This window comes from Sciurus carolinensis, chromosome 7, assembly GCF_902686445.1.
Source record: "Sciurus carolinensis chromosome 7, mSciCar1.2, whole genome shotgun sequence".
Taxonomy (NCBI): domain Eukaryota; kingdom Metazoa; phylum Chordata; class Mammalia; order Rodentia; family Sciuridae; genus Sciurus; species Sciurus carolinensis.
The window spans coordinates 35315584-35340738 of record NC_062219.1 but is presented as its reverse complement, the minus strand read 5'-3'; the positions used below and the strand labels follow the sequence as shown (position 1 = coordinate 35340738).

The 25155-nt window shown below is 35.4% G+C and overlaps 1 protein-coding gene across 7 annotated transcripts in view; it reads left to right on the top strand.

Moving 5' to 3' along the window:
• Lama2 (laminin subunit alpha 2) overlaps window positions 1–25155 on the top strand; it is a 582198-nt gene that overhangs the window by 503708 nt on the left and 53335 nt on the right. For all 7 annotated transcript variants that reach the window (XM_047557822.1, XM_047557827.1, XM_047557826.1 and 4 more), the window contains 8 exons: window positions 5937–6053; window positions 7715–7897; window positions 9475–9480; window positions 12057–12211; window positions 17868–18011; window positions 18796–18929; window positions 20801–20960; window positions 24492–24616. In XM_047557822.1, the coding sequence (XP_047413778.1) occupies window positions 5937–6053; window positions 7715–7897; window positions 9475–9480; window positions 12057–12211; window positions 17868–18011; window positions 18796–18929; window positions 20801–20960; window positions 24492–24616 (1024 nt within the window). The remainder of the gene's footprint in view (window positions 1–5936; window positions 6054–7714; window positions 7898–9474; window positions 9481–12056; window positions 12212–17867; window positions 18012–18795; window positions 18930–20800; window positions 20961–24491; window positions 24617–25155) is intronic.

The following is a 25155-nucleotide window of genomic DNA, read 5'->3' as shown; positions in this document are numbered from 1 at the left end:
TGTCTGGTTCATTTTACTATCGTTCCTACCCTCAAACCCTCTCCCCTCCTTTTACTCCCCTCTGTCTAATCCAAAGTACCTCTATTTTTCCCTAGCCACCTTGCCCCCGCCCCCTCTGCAGCATCTTACTGTGAATTAGCATTCACATATCAGAGAAAACATTGGGCCTTTGGTTCTTTAGGGTTGACTTACTTCACTTAGCATAATATTCTCCAATTCCATCCATTTACCAGCAAATGCCATAATGTCATTCTTCTTTAGGGCTGAGTAATATTCCATTGTGTATATGTACCACATTTTCTTTATCCATTCATCTGTGGAAGGGCATCTAGGTTGGTTCCATAGCTTAGCTATTGTGAATTGAGCTGCTGTAAACCTTGATGTGGCTGCATCACTGTAGTATGTTGATTTTAAGGAGTGAGATAGCTGGGTCAAATGGTGGGTCCATTCCAAGTTTTCTGAGTAATCTCCATACTCCTTTCCATAGTGGTTGCATCAATTTAACTTCCCACCAGCAGTGTCTGAGTGTGCCTTTTCCGGACATCCTTGCCAACTTTTACTGTTGCTTGTATTCTTGATCATTGCCATTCTGACTAGAGAGAAATGAAATCTTAGAGTAGTTTTGATTTTCATTTCTTTAATTGCTAGAGATGTTGAACATTTTTTCATGTTTCTTGATTGATTGTATTTCTTCTTCTGTGAAGTGTCTGTTCAGTTCCTTAGCCCAGTTATTGATTGGGTTATTTGTTTGTTTGGAGATCTAATATAGCATAGATCATTGTCACCAGTTCTAATTTAACTGCACTGTGATTCATATTACCACCATGCCAGGAACATGCGTATGGTCAGTGAAGGCAACTTTCAACTCTAATGATTTTCAGTAGGGACATGACTGCCTGATTGTACTCATGGGCATTGTGTGAGAGGGAAATCATGTCGTCAGACACGTTCACAGTCAATCCTGGCTGCTCTGCCTCATCCCCTCCCTTGCCTTATGAGCCGTTTCTTTGTCCTGCTCAACCTTTGTCTTCTACAGTGTGCTGAGAGGACCAGCACAGGACAGCGGGAACTAAAAAAGTATGTGTGTGTAGCCTTTGAGGTTTGGGGGATATTTGGGGATCTTTAGAGAGAAGATGGAATGGCAGAGTGACTACTATTGTTGTTTCAGCAAAATGTAGAGAGAGGAAATCCTACAAAATATAGCTGAGGATTGTAAATTGGATTCTTTTCTTGTTCTCCAAAAATTGAAAGCAAAAAAATTAGATTTTCTTTTAACTCTCAATAATTGTGTTGCTTCAGTCATGTTAAAATTCAAACCAACCACGAGCATTCTTCCTTACATTTTTGAGTTACGAATGTACTCTATCTTATGTCTTTTTACTTGAAACCAACATTGGAAGACTTCTTATTCCAGTTTTCTTTTTCTTTTGCTATAGTTTTATAAGTTTTCCATTTCAAAATCTGCAGTTCTTTTCTGTATACAACTTCTACTTACTCGCCAGTGCTATTGCCAAAGCTCAAAATGTTTAGACTTGGTTTGAGAAATTTTAGAAACTACTTAAGAAATAAATGATCAGTGTAAGAAAAGATAAATTAAGAAGGAACTGGAGGCAAAGAGCTAAAACACAGAAATCAGAATAGGGTCAGGACAAACTCATTTTAATTTTCCAGCACAGAAAGAAGATCAAAATTATTGCTTTGAAATTTGAAAGACAGCAGTAAAAATATTCTTCAGGTCATTCTCTCTTCTCAATAATTGTCCTGATTGTTCCACCAGCATTTGCTCTCTGAATGCAAAAAATAGTATAAACCTGGTGATGCCCTTTAAATTAATGATTTTTCCCCTGTACGTGAATATCTTGCTTGCCAGAGCATTTGAATACTTCATTATTTAAAAAATCAAATCCAATCAAGAAGCTGGGAATTGAAATTTCTACAGTTCTATGTCTGTAATTGATGAAGACTTCCAATTTAATATTAAAAGAGCAGCCTTGTATTCTCAAGGAATTTGTGTAGAAATCATAAGTCATAATCAGACTGCTTTATTTCCAAAAGTGTACTTTTGGTAATCTATCCAAAGATTTTATTTTAGTACAAGCAGGGAAAATAACAGAAGTCTTAAAAGAGAGATGAATTGTGATTGACAGAGGAGAAAATTAAATCACTTGGAAAACATATTTAGAGGGACTAGAATTGGAAATAATAATACATCTGTGACTGAAACAGGCATATTGATGTTTTAGAACCATATTTTGCCCTATTTTATGCTCTGTTTTTCCGCAATATCAGGTCTTTTGCTTGGAATCTAAAGGCAGGCATCTTAAACAACATTATGTACTTATATTAGTGTAATCTATAATATAATCATGGTTTTATGTGTGGTATGACAGTCGTTTAATCAGGCTGCCTCTAAAACCCTTTGTGTGAAGTGGGATGCATCTCTAATTAACAAGTTTCCTACTCTTTCACATTAAGAACAGCGATCGTTCAGAATCCTCTGTCTTCCTCTCCCTTTGCTATTCCTCCTAGAAGGTCAGTAAAGGCCAGGATTATTACCCAGCTGCAAGCGGCCTGCCTGCACAGCATCTCCGACGAACCAGATGCACTACTTCTGGAAGGGGTAGGCGCACAATCACATCAAGACAGTCCAGTGCTATTCTGGGGAACACATCCTTTCCTGGTCTGGTCACTCTGGGCGCCAGGAAAGTGATAAAAATAACAGTCCTGGCATTGGCAGTTATACCAAGAAGACAAATGGCATTCTTCCTCAGTTCAGGTCGCTTAAGTGTTTTTTTCTAAATAAAGCAAGAGAAATATATGCACAGAAAAAACCATTTGACTAATACCGCCAGTTATAAAATGGGTGTTGTAGAACACTATTACTCCCTCCACCTTTAAGTGTCTCTTTCCTTCATGGTTCCTGCACACTAAGTATAGTCAATGGTTTGGGGTACATTCGTCCCAACCCATCTCCCCGCAACCACCACCCTGCCCAATTTTTGTCTGTCAGTATAAGTATGGTGCACCTTGCTTATTTTCATGGAAAGGTGTTAAAGATCATTTTATAACCACACTTATTCCTCCAATTCTTGTTAAAGACTGCTTCATATATACCATTGTAGGATACTATACTAATATAGACAATATTCTAACACTGGGTATTTTTGTTACTTTATGTTGTTGCTATGACAAATAAAGATCTAATATACATCCCAGCAGATAAATGTTGATATGCCTTTACAATTATATCATAGGGTAAATTCCTGGCAGTGGAATTGCCATACCAAATACGTGTCTACTTAAAATTCTAATATATTTACTAAATTGCTCTTGAAAAAATGGCATCAATTCTCATTTCTCCCAACACTTATGAACACCCGATAATATCAGAAATTTAACTTTTCCCTATCTGGAGGATGATTAATGATATCTTGTTATTCATTTGCTTTACCATTCTTTAGCTATGATAATGTTGTGCTTTGTTTTATTTTGATAATTGCTTCTTTTTATGTGATTGTGAACTACCTATTCCTATATTTTACCCATTTTCCTCAAAAATTATGCAACTGCCTCTGTTGCCTATAACCTTTGCACATGGGCAATGCCTATGTGATTCTCCTGTGACTTCTCTGTGACCAATGTTTTCAGACAACAAAAAAGAAATGAGAGGGAGGGGAGAAGAGAAGAAAAAAGGTTGGGGGCATGAGTGGAGGTGGAAGGAGCATCATCCACTGATGTACTTGTTCAGCTAGTCTCTGGTTTTTGTTAAGTTATTAGTGTAAGGATGAAGTAAAACAATCCACAAAAACACACAAGCACACCATCTGGTCCATGACACTAGTAACTGCTGGCCATTACTATTACTAAATATTGGCGAGTCCTGTGCTGGAGAGACAGGCATAGCTTCTTGTCTTGTTTTTGTTTGTTTGTTTGTTTGTTTGTTCTTCAATGTCTCTCTTTACTTGGAGACTCTTATTTACATTTTTTTGCATTCTGTGGTGCTAATTTAAATAATTAGCATACATCACCCCAGGAAACAAATATTATGACATAATAAGTTACTAAAAATACCTTCAAGAAATGGTCTGCTTTATCCAGTCAGTGGAAGTAAATAATATTGTGAGAAGCATAATATTTTACACATTTTGTTTTCAATTCCATGGTTCACTAATAAGAGGAGGAGACAGATGATTCACTCCATTTCAGTCTTAAGATATCCTGACAGTCTGATGCATACCTAAGTAAGATTTCTAAACTTACATTTTATATGAACAAATTGAATCTATTTTTTCTTTCCCCCAAATGGTTTCATAGTTTTTAGTTTTTCTGTTTTTAACACTGAAATTCTAAACTGCTTTGTTACTATTACAATATAAACTAACTGTAAGTTCAGAAAATGTTAAAAACTAGCAGAAAGAAGCTGGAAGATTTATACTCATAATATTAAATTATCATTTATATATCATATTTTCAGTGCTAAAGCATACTAAAGTAGAAAACCTATATAAAGTCTATTTGAGGCAATCTTTTAAAATATAGCTTTCTCTATGAAAAATGACAGTCATATCAGGTATGTGTTGTTTTTCCCTTCCTTTGATTTTTATTTCTGTTTCAAATAAATACTAATAGTAATATTGACTGAAATAGGAGATTCTGTTTAACAATCATATATAACAGTTTGAAAAGCAAATCCATGATCCATTTGGGTAATAAAATTGTTTGAATAAGTGAAATTAAGAGGAATGATATCAAGAGGGTATCAGTACAAGTGCAACAAAAGACAGATTCTTAGAGGCTTCTATCTATAGGACCACATCAAATTAAATTAGATGGAGGTTGGGTATCAAGAAGAAAATATAATTGTTAAATATGCTAAAACATCAAGTGATCATAAATGCATGTATTTTATATTTGATTGGAAACATATTCATGGATAGATTGCCGGGTCCAGCCCTAGCAGGGGTCGTGGTGGTCACAGGTGAGGGAGTAGGCATCAGCGCAGTGGAGAACAAAGCAACACAAACTCAAGGAATGGATGCTATGTTCTAAATTTTATTTTTCCCAGCCAGCTTTTTAAACATTAAAAGGTAGGCAGTTACACATGCTTTTTTCAGAACAGAAAAGGTCACAAGGAGAAAAACAAAAATATTTTGTATGATCATAACTAGACTAGACAATGAAGTATTCTAATTATTCTAGTAATTGTTTACTTGTGATACCCTATAACTAAACAATAAGACATTAATATTTAACTAATCATAAAGTTTAAAGCAAGTTCAGCAGGGTTAAATAAACGTCACTCGTGTGACTATTGCTGTAGTTAATAAATGCTAGACATTTTAAGCTAGCAAATATGCCATATCATCTTATACTGTGTGAACTTAACATTGAGGAACCCTTTATTTCTTCTGTTCCTGTTATTCCTTCCTGAGGGGTTGGAATTATTTGCCTATGTGTTTCAGGTCATCTGAGAGTAGTCAACAGGGAATCGGCAGCTAGAATCTATTTTTGTATTTTCTCATAGCAATCTTGGTTATTCGGAGTTTCATACCAAATGAGTAAATCTGAAATCACTGTTCCATAAGAAGTCTGGTTTTTATGTTCTAACCCTGGTTCTGTTAAGACCCCTGTTTTCAGGGAAAACACATAAAATATTAATAGTAAACCTACGCATATTAAGCAAGCAAGGAAGGAAAGCCCACAACCCAAATTCCCAATGAGATGAGACTTTGCAAACATCTTTATTACTCAGTGGGATCCTTGTCAAGCACTAAAGGGAATTGCAGGTGGTGCAACAATAGATGACAATAAACTAATTACACCAAGGTTTTTCTTTTTATTTATTTTGTATTGAATAGCCTAAAATTGTACATCCAAGCATAAGTTCATAAGCAATTAAAATTGTTTTTTCCCTTTTTGTTTTTTCCTGTTCACAGCAAATAATGACCATCTAAATGATTTGACAACCAGGTTACAAAATGCTGAAGGCAGAAATGGTGATCTCCTGAGAGCTTTGAATGACACTTTGGGAAAGTTAGCCGCCATTCCAAATGGTATGCATTCAGGACGCTGCACAAGTGTCAGTTGACCTGAACTTTTGAAGAACATTGTTCATTTTCACCATTTTTCTAACATTTTGCTTGTACTAACGTCAGGAAATTAGATGCTGTCGTTCTTACCCTACAAATTGTTCCTTTTAAGAATAAGAAACAAAATCACATTTAACATTATGATGTTACTTATTCTTTATTGCCTTTATCTGGCATTAGAGGAATGTTACAAAAAGGAAGATATAGACACATTATTATTAAATTGTCTTCCATGTTTCAGCCCAAGACATCTTGTATTAGCGGGAAAGAATAAAATCATGCAGATACTGTTCTCTACTCTTGATGCACTATAACAAAGTCTCAGTTTATTACAGTACCTACCATCATAGGTAAGAATCTGTTGCCCTTCCATATATATCTGTGCTGGCAAAATTCAATTCCCTAGCTGTTCTGGCTTTCAAAAGCATTGGTGGTCAAACCATGCCCATATTATCTCTCTACTTTCAGAACCACTTGAAATTATTGCTAGGTATTATGAAGGCACATATTCTTTTAAGGATATTATATTTATGTTTTGAATCACATGATACCTTAATAATAAAGGTTATAAACATTTATTGAGTGTTTACTCAATATGCTTACATTAAGTGTATCTAATCCTTCATACTAATTCTACAATGTGAATAGCATTTATTATCGCACTCTTCAGCTGAGAAATTGAGACAAGGGATACTGAAGAACATTATTTAAGTAGCATGTATGATACTTGATCCTTGCTGTTCTTCTTCAGATCCTGTGGCCTTGAATGCTAACCTCCACTATATACATCTATGTGTTCAATATGTTTCATGGAACAAATTATGATCAGAAAATAAATACACTGTTATACAACACAGGAAATGTTAAAGTTTAAATGGTTTTTAATTTAACATAAAATACTATAGAGTAGCTTTTCAAAATTTCAGGTTGCCTCTGCAGTAGTAAGTACCTAGAAAACTTCCAGTGCTCAGAACAAGGCACAATGGCCTGTAATGACAGCAACGTGGGAGGTTGAAGCAGAAGGATTGTAAGTTTGAGGCCAGCCGGGGCAACTCAGCAGGACCCTGTCTCAAAAAAATAAAAAGGACTAGGGATTCAACTCAGGTAGCAAAGCACCTTTGGGTCAATCCTTAATTCACCAAAAAAAAAAAAAAAAAAAAAAATGTTTTTAATGCTGAAAACATAAAAACATACACAAATGCATGATTTTACATCCTGAAAAAGTCTCTCTACCCTAAAATTGAAACACATTCATTTTCCCCCTCTGGAAATACAGATTAAATCTTACACCTGGTTTTGATGAAGCTATATGACTCACGTGGATGAATTTCTCTTTTTAATATGTTCAGCAGCAAATCACAATATGCCCTTATACAATGAACACTTAGAATAATCACTTTACTATATTAAAGCTAATCAGGTATTCATAGCAAAGGTCCCTGAGAAAATTTAATTTAGCTAAAAAATTTGCTTCATTTGCTACAACCAAATGAGACAAAGTTCATCCTCTCCTCTTTATAAATGTGTCCCTGAGGTCAGTCAGCCGCAACCTCGCTTTGACAAGCATGGATTAAGCCACCAGCTCCAGACCCATTGTTTTACCTCATACCTTCTTCTGCTGACAGACACAGCCGCTAAACTGCAAGCTGTTAAGGACAAAGCCAGACAAGCCAATGACACCGCCAAAGATGTACTGGCACAGATTAAAGAACTCCACCAGAACCTTGATGGCCTGAAGCAAAATTACAATAAACTAGCAGACAGCGTGGCCAAAACAAATGCAGTAGTCAAAGATCCTTCCAAGAACAGTAAGCTCTCCTTTCTCACTGTGATAATGTTCTCTCTTTCTTCACACTATAAAAGTATCCTCAACTCAAATGGTAGAGATGGGAAAACTCTCAGGGTGCTACAGTCTGCCCTCTCCTTCTTAGTGCGGGCACAGGAAGTGGAGTGCCCTGCCATTCAAGAACCAGAATCCAACTCTCCCAACTCTGCCCTGATGCATTTTCATCTAGATTTTGTCCAATCAAGAGGAGATTAGTGCCTCTCAAGCACAAGGCGCTGGGTTCAATCCCCAGTACCGCCAAAAAAAAAAAAAAAAAAAAAGAGGAGATTAGGACTTCCCAAAGTCTGTGTGATATTTGATGTAGAGATGCCAAATACTTTTTAATCTGTCAGCATAATTGAAAATACAATTGTACTCAGGAAATTATCTGCTCAGAACTAGCCAAGTGTCATGGAACATAGAGTGTAAGGAACACACTCATTTCTTGGGCCTGCTAGAACAAAGAAGGAAAATGGTGTCAGCTTGAATTGTGTGGACATTTGAAAATTTTAATATTTTATTATTTAGATTCAATTATTGAGCATTTCCAGGAATGAAGAATGTATCCAGTTTCAATTATATTGTTAGTTAAATGCAGTCTGTAAACACTGGCACTGTCATGGATTTTTTTCCTTCCTATCAAGTGATCAGACAAAATCTTGGAGTACGTTTTTTACCAGGAGAGTTACTTAAACTTTTATGCTTTTCACTTCCAAAAGACTGGCCCCCTTGATGTACTAACATTTTCACAGAGTAGCAAGGCATTTGTGGAGTACAATGGCAAAGACACTTTGATTGACATTGTGTACCATAAAATCCAGATGCTGTTTGGATCAGGTGGGGGGCTGATTTCAGCACCTTCAGCTCAACTCAAATGCTAAGAATACCAAAATGTGCCTGTACTGTGAATGGGGGTCACAAGGAGACTCAGGACTCCATGATGAGCAAGGAGGAACACAGACACATGGTACAAGTCCCCATTCCTTGCTAGTCCTTCAAAGAAAAAAACAAAAAAAAAAAAAAAAAGGAGGATGGGGGGAATAGAAATGTTTTCAATTTTTTAAATGTAAATCCAAAGATAGCCTCTCCTATAGTTCAAAGATTCCATCTAAATAACTTCTGATGCATTCTACATAGCAATTCCCTCAAATGCATTTTAAGTAAATACTGCTATGTACTTATTGTATAATTTAAGATATTCACTTAATTTTAAATTGATTCTCAACTGATAGTGGCTTTTGATAATACATCTAACTTACTTTTACATTATCCACTAAGAGAAATAATAATCTGCAAATATTAGTTAAATTTTGTTTTCTATCTTATTAACACATTACGGGAACATTTCTTTTAATATGAACAAGTCTGCTAAGTGACATATTGTATACTATTATTTCATAATACTTGTTTAATATAAAATGGGGTGCATTTGTAATTAGTACCTGTTTTGGAAAACAACATTGTTTGTGATAGTCACTACTTTGTAATATCTATACAAAATATTTTCTCATGAATTTTCTAATTTCTTCTTGTTTTACTTCCATATGAAATTACCTGCAGAAATCAGTATGTATATGTTTACTTGTATCCCTTTTAGCAACTTTTATGCTTCACTGCCTATTGCAAAAAGCTTCAGCTTTGCATGTGACCATGTTTTGTGCTGTTTTGAACATTATATAACTATTCTTTCTAATTTCACTATATTAATGCTAGATAAACACACACACACACACACACACACACGAAATCTTCCTCTATATAAGGGTACTATGTATGTGTATTTGATTTAAAATGTTTTTAACAGCATTATAAAAAATGAGTGACATATCTATATGATATCTACACAAAATGGAAAATTGAATTTCTTCACAGATTGAACTCAGTTGCATTTCTAATAACACAAATTCAGCCACAGGAGCTCAAATGACTTACTTGCAGCAGATTAAAATACATTAAGTCTCTATTTTCGGTATCAAATATACCCTTGCCCCTGCCTTATGAGTAATTCTCAACTTCTAAAGAATTGTATTTGAAGAAACACACAGTAAAATTAGGTCTTAATAAATGAGCAACTACTAGGATATAAACATTCTCCTGTATATGAGATCATATTTTAAAGTCAAAAGTAAAACTGCAGAATACTAGAAAAATAATAGTAACAAAATAATAGTAACAAAATCCATTGTATCAAAATCTGAAGATTATGATCAAAACTGTCCTCAGTGCAAAATAAGAGCAATTGAAACAAGCATTGAAATGAACAATTTTAAGCAACCAACTCAATGGGTTAGAAAAAGCTAAAATTGACATAAAGAAAAGGTAAAAAAGATTAATGAATTAAATGACAGAAAATAATAGAACTGATACATCAAAGATAGATTTAAGAAGATAAAGTTTAAAAATTAAATGATAGATTTTCAAGAAAAGAAAATTACAAATAGGCAAAATTTTAACAGAGGTATAACAAGACCAGGGAGGAAATTTAATACATAAGAATAGTTGGCAAAACTCTAGGCTAATACAGTATAACCTAGATAGAACCTTCTAGAAAAACATCAACCTATCAAAATTTGTCTTCAGAAGTTAAAGTACATTTTCAAACACTACTATGCAAGAAAAAATCAGACTCAATATCATAGATGATTTATTTTTCAGACCTTCAGGAAGGTAGTTTTCCATATGACTTAAACTACTTTACGAGATAGAGGAGAATGGGGTAAAAGGAACCTCCAGATCCCATTTTGAAGCAGTTGATGTGAGCTTCTGGGAACTTCAGAAGAAAAGGATCTATTTTTTTTTAACCTCTGCTTAAGTAATCTCTGCTTAACAGATTCGTTCTGTTTCTTGTGAATCCAAATTTATATCACTTTTCCTCAATTCTAGAGTAACTTATAAAATCAGCGTAACATTGGAGAATTAAAAGAAGAGAAACAAATAATTTGTTAAAGTGCACAAAAACAAGGGGTAGCGAGGATATGTTGTCTACATAATTATCCCTCTTAAACCTGCAGTTCAGAAAGAAAATACTCAAGGCTTGATCTAGCAACTCTTGGAGTTGAAGCTAAGGGGAGACTTAAATGTTTTTAAACTCAATAACAATGTAACTCACATTTTTGAGCATGCGTCCAAAATACCTACTTCTAAACCTCGTTCAAAAATAATAATTTACTTCTATTTGACCACATTTGATTCAGTGCTGAGGGTTGGGTCTCAGTGGTCCAGTGTCAACCAGAGAGCAGATCATTCAGTCTACCAGACAGCCTTGGATCGTAATCAGTTTCGCTTTTTCAACAGGGTCACAATGGCAGAAAGTAGAACAATACATGCTCAATCAGATAATAACTGACATAGTTTGAATAAGACTGCCAGCATCCTAGAGATAGAATAATTCATTTTCCATTTGTTATATGCCCTCTATGAAAAGCACATACTCGAAGTCTATGGATCAGTGATAACCTTCAACTATTTTAGGATTCAAACTTTTGAAATTGCCAATATTCGATCTTTTTCTTTAACCTACAAAAACAGCAGTTTAATATGGTTCAACCTAATATATAGTGCAGGATAATCAACTATTCTTCAAAATGAAATCGAACCACAGCTTGAAAGATTTAATTAAAGTGTAACATAGCCCTCCAGTCTCAGCGTTGTTCAACATCAAAATGTTCTTCAAGCTACATTTATAGCTTCTCTGTTCAAGATGTGCAAAGAAAGACAGAGAGAAAAAGAAAAAAAAAAACCAATTTTGTGTGAGAAACCTGATTAAAAAGCATTTGGGTCTTGGACAGACTAGGTGACATTTTCAAGACACTTTAATTTTCCTTCTTCGATGACTGAAGTTCCATTCTTATAAAGGTTAGCTTTCTGGCTGAAGCTAAAAAATTAAGTATTGAAGTAAATTCATCATATTTCTATCTTCAATGCTAATTTTCAGCTTCATTTCAAAGCCAAAGACTTTAATACCTCCTCTGGCCTGCTTGAGCCTCAGCTAAAATATCCACGTTTGCCATCACACACTTTGCTGCCATTGCCTTGCTTTATCACATGGATAAATAAGATGAAACTGCTTAGTTAAACACACCGCCATGCTAACTTCTGTGTGTTTGTTTGTGTGCATGCACACACTAACTCATGCCGTACAGTTGCAGATGCAGATGCCACTGTGAAAAATCTAGAACAAGAAGCTGATCGGCTGATAGATAAACTCAAACCCATCAAGGAACTTGAGGATAACCTGAAGAAAAACATCTCTGAGATAAAGGAACTGATAAATCAAGCCCGGAAACAAGCCAATTCTGTAAGCTCTTTTTATTTTCAGAATCAGTAACTCACTGTGATTGTTATTATTATTCCCAAAGGGGACGTCTTCTCCCAATTTACCCTGCTGAATGATCTCTGATTCTTCCTCTAACTTGAAGCTAAAGAGAATGGAAAATGAAAGTTAGATGCTTTTCCATAAATGTCCAAAAGACATATCATGAGAATGATAATTTCTTACTATTTGAGAATTAGAGATTCTGGCATATTTTATTACTGTTTTAATAGATCAAACAAATAGCAACAATGAAGATCTTATTATTGACTACTAAGGAGACATTGATGAGATTGCCTTGCTCTTGATAAGCAAAAAAGTCAACCTGTGAGAATGTGCCCTGAATGAAGGAACAAGGTTATGTCTAGAAATAGCAGAGAGGAACCATGGTTTTATATACAGTGTATTATTTCATTAATGAATACCAGCAACAATAGTTATTTTTGTTAAAATATCCGTATTTTTTATTTCAAAGAAAGAATAGAAAATGTCTGATTTGTTTTAAAGTTTTGCTCTATATTTATCCAATGTGAAGACCATTAGGATAAAAGCACAACTTTCTAGAAAGTCTCATGCTAACAAATCAGGATATTAAGTGCCAATGTGAAACCTCACATAGCTGATGACTTAAGAAATAATTTTTAAACAGACAGATTTTATGTTATCAGGCTTCAACCTTTTAGATTCATAAGTCTTTCATCTCAAAAACCATTTTTTGAACAACTTCAGATCTAGGAGGATCAGAAAGAACTTTCTTAATCCATCAATTTATATAATTTTTAGTAGTGTCCAAAATATGATATCCGAGTGACAGTATATCCTTTTTCCTCATCATACATATCTAATCATTCTAAACAAGGCCACAGCAATAAGTTCAAGGTGAACCTTGAAAAGGAACTCATGACTGACTAAAGAAAAACTGAGAAAATGACAAAATGATTAATGAAGATGTTCCATAAGATGAGAATAAAGAAGGCAGAGATAGGATCTGAGAAGTCATCTATTCAACTGAAATAAGAAAACTAGTGTGGTTGGCAGGTGATCATTTTATATGTAAACCATGAAGTTACGAGATACTAGATTTTGCAGAGTTTAGTCTAATATTTAGCCAAAGCAGAAAGAGCATCTCTTACATTCAGTGCTACTTGTTGTGAGATATACCAAGATGAGTGGGGCAGTTCTTGCACTCACAAAGTTTATAGTGTAGAAGAAGAAATATGATGTGAATGCAAACAAGTCTTAAGACGATTCAAAATGTTGGGCCACATACATGAGCCATGGGAGAAGCTTTAACGGTTCTAAGGGAAAGGTCACTTCTGGGAGAAGAGTTCCCAAAGGGAAAGCCTTCAGCCTGGCCCCGAGGTGGGATAGTGCTAGGTGGGGGGGGGGGGGGGGGGGGCAGAGACGCAAGGGAGACTAGGGAATAGCTTCAGCCAAGACAGAGAGAGAAGCAAGCTTCAAGATCACTTTATGAAAGAGCATTCTACTTGGTCAAGAGGTATTGCATAATTGGCAAAGTGAACATTAAATTGGAAAAATCAGTGGAAACCAGGTCTTATGAGTCTTTAAATGATCAATAAGGCAGTATCTATAATTTGGCAACAGGTACATTTGGAATTACTCTCACTGGATAAACTGAATGTTTTTGAGAATGAAACAGTATTATCAGAACTATGCTTCTTGAATATGAATAAAGAAATAGTTTATGAGGGAGGTGAGAGAAACTAGAAAGAAGGACCCTCATATAGTAAGAGCAATAGGAGGAGTTTGATGGATCACTTCTATATGTCTTTTGCAATGTTATCTTGAAGAAAAAACTAATAGTAAATATTCTCTTACAAATTACACATTTACCCATTTTCTTAGTCACCAAGTAAAGAAATCTGAATATTTTTGTTATTTCTTCATTTTAAGAAACTTAAAAATATGCCCATATGTTTATCAGTTGTGAATGATTTGCCCTTTCCCCCCAAAAAAGTCAAAATTCTTGCACGTGAGTATATAAACTATGCCAAAGTCCAAAGTGAAAGAAAGGTACAAAGCAATGCTAGAAAAAGTAACATTATCCATGCCTTGTAAGAAAGTTTTTATTCACATTTGCAAGTTAAAGTTACAACAAAATGCCTTACTTTTTGTGAGATATTAGAAAAATGCAGACATCAAATATATTTCAAATGGGTTGTGTATGAACTGAAGATTATATTTTCTGATTTGTAAATAGATTTACAACTTGGCATGGATGTATGAATTTGACCCTAACCCATATTTGATCTTAAAATTAAGACAGACATTTCTTAATTAAGAAATTAAAGACATTATTTTAAAGCAGCTCTCTTTTCATTTGTCGAATTTGAGATAGAGCAGATGATACTCTTTTTAAATGAATGCCCTAGTTTCTAGATGAAAAATGCAATGAAAATCCAATAGATATAATAATGGGATAGTCAATAATGTTTAATTGAGTTCATAATGATTAACTGGTAAAGAATGTTATATCAAAAATGCCTTTGAAAGAGCTGATACTTAGTGATTTTTTTCAGAAGTGTTACTAAGGAAACACATTAGAAATATAATAGTTCATGGAGCCAAACATCCTAACACAATTATCATATTTCAGAAATTTCTCCCCTTTTCTATGAGATTCCTTCTAAAGAAATATATAGATATTGTAGTTTAATTTACTTGTTTGAAGTTAGTTAAAAGACATCCCTATAATTGATAATCAAAACACAAAGTATTTGCAAGGAGAAATTAGTAGTTATGGACAGGTTGCCAACAGTCTTCACTGCCTACATTTTTCAGTTACTGAGGTATATTCAAAACCAGAAACCAAAACAGAAAATTCAGAGGGTTTTCTATACGAATGTTTTATGTTATTAATGTTGAACCATAGGTCAGTTTACAAGATTAATTACTGGCCTATTGGGTATGGCAATGCAATTTTGTTCAGAGAACTACACTTTTAGATATGTAAAGTTTGCCACACGGTAGATTAATTTAAAATCCTAAAGACATTAAATATCTTTTGTTTTAAAATGACTGTGCTCTTGACTTGAACTCTCAGATGGAGTTTCAGAAATTGGGTTAGGTTTCAGTGTTAGTGTTCTGTCTTCTATCCTTTGGAACCCTCTTTACAATGTACCAAACATGTAATCTCATATTATTTCTACCAGGTATAAATAAGCAAGGCCTGAAACGCATCCTGTGATCACAGGAGTCACACATTCCACACATATTCAGTCTTTTCTTCCTTAAACAGTAACTGAGGAGTATCATTCAATTACGTTCTTCAAACCAGAATGACTTATGATTTCACTAGTCATAAGATGGCCCTATAGCCAAGCCTATAAAGCATTTATGAAGAAAAGGAAAAAAAAAAAAAAAACTACACGCAGTTACTTTTTGCTAATCTGTCCCTGCTGTGAATTTAGATATGATTTCCTGCCAGGCATAACTGTTTCTTTTCACTTCTACTCATGAATGGAAGTCAGATCTTGGTTTTCTTGTTCTCCTTAATCCTCTTATGGTATCACTGGCACTTAGAGCCTGCCTCAGACATTAAATTTGCTCAATGCCTAGGTCTTCTCTTACGATGGTTTTGGTTCATTTACTACAAATTCCTAAAAACTTGCTACATCCTACACCCTTTCCCGAACATCAAAAAATATCTGAGGACTGCATTTTCCCTACCAGCTCTCTACTACATGGTCTTTCTCTTGTGTTGCTCTATCCTTCTGATCTCTAACTCTGCATAGCTGCTCTCCTATCATATAATGTGTTCCGCCAATTTCCATTGCACATCTGCTTTACAGTACTGGCATCCAGAGTAAAAATTGTATATTTCCTGGTTAGGGTTTTCTGTTATTCATTTTGATTCACCTACTCAACTCTATACATAGAAGGGAAATTCCCTTGTGAAGCAAAGAACTAACTTCCGCACTGAAAACCACACTAACAAGAAACGATTTCTCCTGGGCACAGAGCAAACACCAGAAAGATCCCCTAGTCCTGAACTCCTCCACTGACAGGCTGACCCACACCCTGAGGGGAAGATGAGGACAGGACAGCAGTTGAAGTAGGCTTCCTAGATCTGTCCTGTTCCAACTATGGGCCATCACACGCAGGACTCCAGGAGTGAATTTCTTCCTAGTAGGAGAGGAAACAGCACCTGTTTTCTTTCATGACACAGTTTCCTCTATGTGCAATTTATTTAGCAGATCAGCTGAAGCAACAATATCATGCAATGACAGGTGGCTCATTCAGTGTCTACGGGAAAAGCAACACATCTGCTGTACTCTTACCCAGATGTTCTTGAATGTGTATGAATTTACCAGTTTGTCAAAACCAAAAATCCCTCCTCAGTGTTCCCTTTGAAATCTAGCCAGCTCAGCCCTGGTGTAGTCTTTCCTACCCTTTGAGGGAGGCCCCAGGGCTCTCTACCTTCATACCTTAATCAAACTCTTGTAGACGGTCATGCATCACCATAATGTGGAGACTGGCTTGGTGGCCTAGGCTATTTTGTTTATAGTCTGCACCAGCCTTCCATGAGGGTGACCACAGTGCTAGTCATTTTCTTCCAAGTATGCAAACTAAATGTGTAGCACAAAATGTCAGAAGAAAAGAGAAAACAGAAATTCACTACCAAGGAGGCCCAGAGGCTCCGAGACTGGGCATTTGAACCAATGGCAAAGAGGGTGTCTCCTTGCCCTCTCTCTGCCTCCTGCTGTGAGCACCATCAGTCAGCAAAGCTGCAGCTTCTCAGTCCAAGCAACTACATCGCTGTCCTAAAAGCACCCCTTCCATGGTGATTTTTGTACCTGACCCAAAGGAAATGAAACTGAATAATCAAGTACTGTTGTTTGTGATTGAAGGAAGGCTCTCTGAATGTAGATAAAAATTGGTACAAACAGTGTCATTCTGTTCTCATAGGATTTCCTTTCTTAGCAATTCATAGTAATTTTTAAAGTACTTTTCAAAAGAAAAAGGAGCTGTTAAATACATTAGTACTGATAGCCATTAGAAATTATTTCCATCTCATTTCCTGGCGACTTACTAAAAAAAAAAAAAGTATAATTTATTCTGAAATGTATGTTCTGAGGGGAATGATTAATATCCTTCTTATTGTTATAACATCTAGAACAAAATCTACTTGGCCTTTTTCAACTGTAAGAGCATGGGAGGGTTGGTAATTTCCTCCTGAAAACTAAGAAAAAAAACGGCTTTCTACTTTAATTGATGCCAAAATTGCTGAAACTCGAATTGCAAAATTTCATTAAGCAAACTTAATGAAGATTGTTCCCATTAGCTCCTTGTAAAACCCCCTTTTGAAAATGTCTTATATTCATAAAGGAGACAGGTATGAAGGGAAGAATTTGTTAGTTGCATGCTTCAAAAACTAGAAGCATGCTAACAAGCCAGGGGACTGTGAACAGCTCATTGTCAAAGTGTAAGTGGGGGGCTGCTCTTCTGTGCCCTCACTAGTGAGCCTAATCGTGTCTGCATAGAGCATTTAATGACACTATCTGATGATTGAAAAATAACTTCAAAGAAAAAGTGGTGATGGCTTTGTGGTTGTTTGGGAGCTACTTTAAACTTTCTGAGAGATGTAGTCTAAGGTCTTTGTACCTTGTTTTTCTTGAAGATCAAAGTATCTGTGTCTTCGGGAGGTGACTGCATTCGAACATACAAGCCAGAAATCAAGAAAGGAAGCTACAATAATATTATTATCAATGTCAAGACAGCTGTTGCTGACAATCTCCTTTTTTATCTTGGAAGTGCCAAATTTGTAAGTCTAATATTCAGCTTTTTTTAAGACTACTGTGTACAAGTAGAGTCAGAGAGTAATCCTGGTGCTGGGGGAAATGCACAGAGTTTATAACATGGTCCCCAAATTGTCTAAGATAGCCTTTCAGATTTGAAAACCTCAGAATCTCACCACACAAAGTTCTGAAGTGTCACCTGAAGTTAAGAAGGTAAATAAGCAGAGAATTCTTTACCGTATTTCAGCATTTTTGCTTTCATTTGTCAGTATGCCAGCATTAACTTTGAATTTGTTTTCAGATCTAACTATTTAAATAGAAAAGCTAGTAAGTTTAAAGCTATTTTTTTACTCTCTTCAAAATGACAAATTACAAGGAAAGTTCATATTAATAAAAGGAAAATAGAAATTTCTTACCAGTGAAAATCTCCTAACCCATGTTGACTTTATGACTCAAACTGAAGTGGCATAAGTTGAATCTACAAGAACTTACACATAGGGTTCTAATTCTTTCCATTTGAACCATTCGAGTTTGCATGTGTGGGATTTTCTAAAATGAATAAGACTACCAGACCAATTTTGAAATAAGTTAATATTTGCCCTTCAGATGAAGAGCTCTGGATCACTTTGGGTAAAAAAAAAAAAAATCATAGCTGCACCTCAGAAATGTTAGTGTCTTGGTGAAAATAATAAATTCTGAATTCAATTATTTCACATGTCTGTAAATAGCACCTGTAAAAAATACTCTTGAGGACCTCCTCTTAAGGGCTTTACATCTAATATCTGCTATTTTCATATTTCTCTGAACCAGATTGACTTTCTGGCTATAGAAATGCGTAAAGGCAAAGTAAGTTTCCTCTGGGATGTTGGATCTGGAGTTGGGCGTGTAGAGTATCCAGATTTGACTATTGATGACTCACATTGGTACCGTATTGAAGCATCAAGGTAAATAATAAAGATTAAGATGACTAAGTAACAGAATTTTGAAGTAGTTTTCCAGTTTCTGAGAAAATTCCTATTTCTATCTTAATAAGATCCTGTGTGACTGTATACATGTTATAAATTTACATATTACTAGTATGTGCATAAAGCTGAGTATACATATATTGGTATACCTGTTAAAAATGCGGCACCTTCAAGGTATTGACCAGACTGATCAATCTACTTTTGACCTCTTCATCTGTTATCTGGTAGGAATTTGGGAGGTTAGTCATTTTAAGGCATTCTATTTTGTTTGAGGGGGGAAAAAATCACTGACATTCTTATTAAACAAAGGCCAGAGCCTAAGAACTGCTGTTATTGCTCATCGTTTGTGTACTCAACTCCTCTTCTCGCCTAGGTAGAAACTGTCTTCGGGCAGATGCAAAAAAAAAAAAAAAAAAAGGCAGCATCCATATGTATTATGTCAATCCTTTCTGCTGAGAATGGGAAGTAATAGGAAATTGAATCAGCAATTCTATCTCCAAAGCTTTAATCCAATTATCAACATTGAGCAGCATGTGGATTTATACAACCATTCCTGTCCCAGGAACTTCCCCCTTATTTTCTCCTCTTTTCCCAATTCTTAATTCCCTATTAAACTCAAAGCATCTAACAGTTGAGTGGTGTGGCTAAGGGCTGGAGCTATAGATGAAGTTCATCAAGTGCAGAAGACTTGAACTAGCACACTCATTGAATACAGATAAGGGGTACACAGAGTTTCATTCTGTTTATACATATTTAATTTTTTCTAAAATAAAAAGTTTAAAAGAAAATTTGGTGGAAAGCAATTGTTTTAGTTCAGCAAAGGTGTGTGTGTTTGTGTGTGTGTGTGAGAGAAAGGGAGAGAGGGATAAGAAAAAAACAGAATATGCTAAATTATGTGGTGGTAGTGGGGGGATTAAATATTTTACCAAGTTTCACAACATTTATTCTCACACAGTATGGGTCTATCAGAAGAGATGCATTCAGTTAAAGAAGAACCTTAACTGATAAATTCACTCTTATTGCCGTGTATTTCACTTAAAGCTGGCCCTTAAAGATAAAAAGATTGCCAAAATGAGACAGCACGGAGAGAAGAACGACACTGAAGTTTTGTTATGACTGCTTGTCTCAGAAAAGAGACCAGATTTTCATATTTAACAATGCATGGAAATCAAGCACTTGAAAAAGAAAATGAGATAAAATGCTAATAGCTTTCAAAATTCTGTTAATTGAATTTAAGAGAACTCCCATACAATTTGTATACACAACTCTGAAGACTAGATATTCTACTCTACACATTAAGATGGTGCACCAAACAATAAAAGACAATTTCAGGAAGACAACTTCAGCAAATTTGTACTCAAGATATCATAAGGAATTTTAGGAAAAAATTGTGTATCTTATATTGCAGAAGGGTGGCTCATTTGGGGTTCACTTGCCAAATTAAATTAGACAAAATGCTAAATGAATGAATGAAAACTTTTTGAATGTGTCAGAAAACACTAAATTATTATGCAAAACAATAGAAAAAAGTTTCCACTTGACTCAATAATTTCATAAGCTACTTAATGCTGTGTCATTTCCTATCAGTGGACACTCACAGAATCCAGATAGGTTGCTCTCTAGTCCTGGTTCAATCTGACTGTAAATATCCATCAAAGATCAGACTCTGGGTGTTAATTTGAGATTTAATGAGTTTGGAATATTTGAAGCTAGCTACCTATTTTAATATGAAAATTTTCCACAAGAGCACTCTATATTTTATGTCATTTAAATCTGAAGTTGACAGAGATCTGTTATGTATTTCATTTTCTTTATTTTCTTCCCATTTATTTTAAAATGTACCCTTGAAGAACGGGGAGAAATGGATCTATTTCTGTGAGAGCCCTGGATGGACCCAAAGCCAGCATTGTGCCTAGCACCTACCACTCGGTGTCCCCTCCAGGGTATACCATCCTAGATGTGGATGCAAATGCAATGCTGTTTGTTGGTGGCTTGACTGGAAAATTAAAGGTAATGTGCTCTTCCCCACCCTCTTTATTTCATCTTTATAGACAACTCCTTGCCTGATTCCTTTGGAAGAAAGCATGATGAAGCTCTGCAAAAACTTGGCCACTTTTTACCTGATGTATGTTTATAAAACCATGAATTTATTTTGAGTAAGAAGTTTTTTCTTTGAGTGGTGAAAACTCAATCTGAAAACCCTGTTTTTATAACCTATGTGTATTTAACTAAATAGTTGTTCTTTTGCCCTTATCAGTGGCATTAGTTTTATTTTCTTGTTTTAGTTGCCTCAAGAGCAAAGTGTTTTTAAAACATACATCATTTTCTGAACCAATTTGTGATTTATAGATATGAAGTGCTATAAAGTTCATATTCACATCTAATTAAAAGTTTATGAATACCTTGGGAAATATCAAAGGGGCTATAAGCTTTCAAATCATGATCTGGTTTTAAAAGTTTTCGAGTTGCTCTTCTCATTCTTAGAGTAATGCACTTAATATTCATAATTGCTTCATGACAGGTCCTCGTGCATTTCAAATTGCAAAGTGCTTGCATTTTAAAGAAGCTTATGTTGATTAAATGGAATTAGGTGTTGAAAAACAACCTGTGGGTGAGATGCAAGCGTACAACCAAATATAATGTATAATCCTGGACTTGTCATAATCACCCTGGGATGAGATTAGTCAGAAAATGTGAAAAGTCAGGGTGACCCCAAATTTATGAGAATTCAACCTGCATAGAGATCAAGGATGCTTATTTGCTTTGTGTACGAGTTGCGACTCTAAAATGTGGGAATTGATTCCACAAATACAGACTAAAATCATCCTCATTTCCTAGAATTACATATAAATATATATGGTACATAATAACATGTAGTCATATTGCCAAGTCTCTCTGCTTCCTAGAAAGATAAATATAGGGGTAGCACACAGTAGTACAAAAGCCATGAATTTTGAAATCAAATCCAGGTTGGAATCCCTCCTCTACCACTTACTAAAATATGACCTTAGGCAAGTCACTTAACCCCTTGAGCTTCAATTTTCTCAACTAGAAAAGGGTGATAAAAATATCTACCTTGTTTTTTTTCTTATTGTAGAAACAATAATCTCCTTTTATAACGTTTCTAAATACTATGCACTAAGTACTATTCTAAGTAATTTACATGAATTAATTCATTTAATTTTCATAAAAATTCCAAAAGGTAGGTCTTAGTCTATGTGGGCTGCTATAACAAAATTACCATAAAATTGGGTAGCAGAAAATGACTGAAGTCTAAGATCAAGATGCCAGCAGATTTGATGTCTAATGAGTGCCCATTACACATGGAAGGAAACTTCTTGCCATGTCCGCATAGTAAAAGGCAGGTTGGGTATTTTCCCTTATGCCTGTTTCATATGGACACTAATCCCATTCATGAAGGCACTACTCTTGTGATCTCATCACCTGCAAAGGCCCTGCCTCCTAATGCCATTGCCTTGGGAGTCAGGATTTCAACACAAGAACTGGGCAATGAGGTAGGGAGGACATAGATGTTAAGCAGATATTGAGCAGGTAGATATTAATATCCTCCTTATTTCATAGTTAAGGAGTCTAAGAGAGAAGTGAATGTCCTCAAGGTCACAGTACTTCATGGCAGAGCTGGCATCTGAATACAGATGAACAGGCCCACTAATAATCACCATGCTCCTAATAATAATCACCATGCTCCACCGTCGCGATGAGTAGAGAGAGCATGTATACCAAACATGTGACCAACACAAGGTAGTCGCACCTTAAACTGCACCTTAAATAAGTCTTACTATGCAGTTGTAACTGGCACAAAGCAACTTTATGTCAGTCTCCGGAAAAAAGGAAACGTAGACAAATGAAATCTATAGCAAATCTTAAGAAACTATTTTGGCCAAGAGTTTGAAGGTTCCTGTCACATGAGAATATGAGTCAAAGCTACAAAAAAAAAAGTAACTAAATGAATTTGCTGATGAAAATTCAAATGAGCAGGAAAATTTCTCCAGTTTAGCTTTTTAGGATGCAATGAGACACAAAAAGCAAGTAGAATCCACAAGTAGGATAATCAACCTCTGCGAATGTTCCGGTAGAACATTCCAAGGACCACTCCGACTTGTAATATCAGTGGCTCTGATCAATATTATTTTCATACTGGGCACATTGATAGGAATTCATGAGATGGGTTTAAATTAAATAGTTATAACTAAAAAAATTTAACCGTTCATTGACCATCTTTTTACATTCATTCTAAAACTCAAACATCAATCTACCCTTCTTTCCAGACAATTCAAGTAAATGTGGATTAGCTTTCGCAGAGTTCCTAAAGTTATAGGCACCAGAATCTAGAATTTGTCTGTAATACATCAAGTCTTAAACAAATGTTAAGTTGTTTAAACTGCATCATTTCTCTAAAGTGACCCGGGTCATTTCCTCCTTTGCATAGTGGTGTGTGTGAAGCATACAACTTTCCCTGTGAAAGCATCAGGATTAGCATTCAGCAGATATTTATTCAGCCCCTATTAGACCCCAGGGCCTGTGCTGGAGACACCAGCAAGCAATACACACATGGCCCTTTTTTACAAATTTACCTTCTTTTTCTTCATTGTCTTAAACTGGAGACCTACTACCTGGTTATGAATAGAAATGAAAAGTGAAAGGCATCCCTACCGTAAGATAACAAGAATATATGCATTTTTTCTTTCCCTTCTCCCTGTGTTATCACCCTTTCTTAGGCTCTCAAGAGAGAAATCTTCTTAGTGTATTTGAGTCCAGATTTGCCCAAAGAAAATCATGTAGGTGCACTAATGCTTATTAAACACCTGTTCTGTACCAGGCACTGAGCTTGGTACCATAAAGAAATTATCTAATTGAATTCTCACAATAAGCCCATGTTGTAGACAAAAGAATAAAAATGTAGAGAACTTCAGCAGAAACAGAAAAGTGTTTATAAGTCTACCCTCAGTGTCCATGGGGTTCCCCATCCTAAGATTCAACCAACCAAGGATTAATAATATTTGAAAACATAAAGTTGCATCTGTACTAAACATGTCCAGATTCAGATTTTTGTTATTATTGTTCTCTAAACTATGCAGTATAACAACTATTTCCACAGTATTTATGTTATATTTGGCTTTATAAGTAATCTAGAAATGATTTGAAGTATATGGGAGGATGTGCCCAGTTTATATGTAAATACTACTCTGTTTTGTACAAGGGACTTGAGTCTCTAAGGACTGTGGTATCCATGGTGGTCTTAGAACCAATCTTGGTGAATACCAAGGGACAATTGCATTAATTAATGAGGATAAAGTGGTATAACAAAAAGTAGTCAGCATCCATTGATGAAATATTTGAGCTTTCCTCATCCCTTTATTTTTGACTCATCTTGAGGCAAGAAGAGTCGATGCAAAATCAAGAATATCAGAAAGAATGGGTAATAACTAGTCTAGCTTCTATTGTTAGTAACTCTTGAAGATACTGCAAGATCATTTGTGAAATTCTTAATTCTAACAAGGACCATAACTTTCTCTGCAGAAGGCTGATGCTGTCCGTGTGATCACATTCACTGGCTGTATGGGAGAAACACACTTTGATGGCAAACCTATAGGTTTATGGAATTTCCGAGAAAAAGAAGGGGACTGCAAAGGATGTACTGTCAGGTTAGTTGAGACGAGAACTCTCCTAAGAATGGTTCTGTGTGTCACAAAAGTTTTTATTTTATTGTGCAAAATTCTATTATCACATAATAGAATAATATGGAGCTGTTTTGAAAAGATTATGCACAGAGGTGGATTTACCACAAAGCTAATGCAACTTCTAGTTCTTGCTCCCAACTTGTGCAGATATTTTTAAGGTCCTGGGAGGTGCCCTAGCAGTACTTTTACATGATCTTATATTTTTATAAAATTTGCAAAGGTAAGATATTTCCACCAAAGTCAATTAAGACTACTGTCTTTTCTACCTCAGTGTCCCTTCATGTTCATAGAGTTTTGCTTATCTGAGGTTTTTCTATAGTCAGAATTATTATTTCATAAAAATAGTCCTCCCCAAACTGATTAAGCATAAATTTAGAAGCCTAGCCCAGGTTTTATATCCTATAGGACTTTTCAAATTGACACATCAGTTCCTACAAGTGCTTTCAGTGGAAAACACAGGATTTCAAAATTCTGTTTATAGGAGAAGAATATGGGGTCTAGAC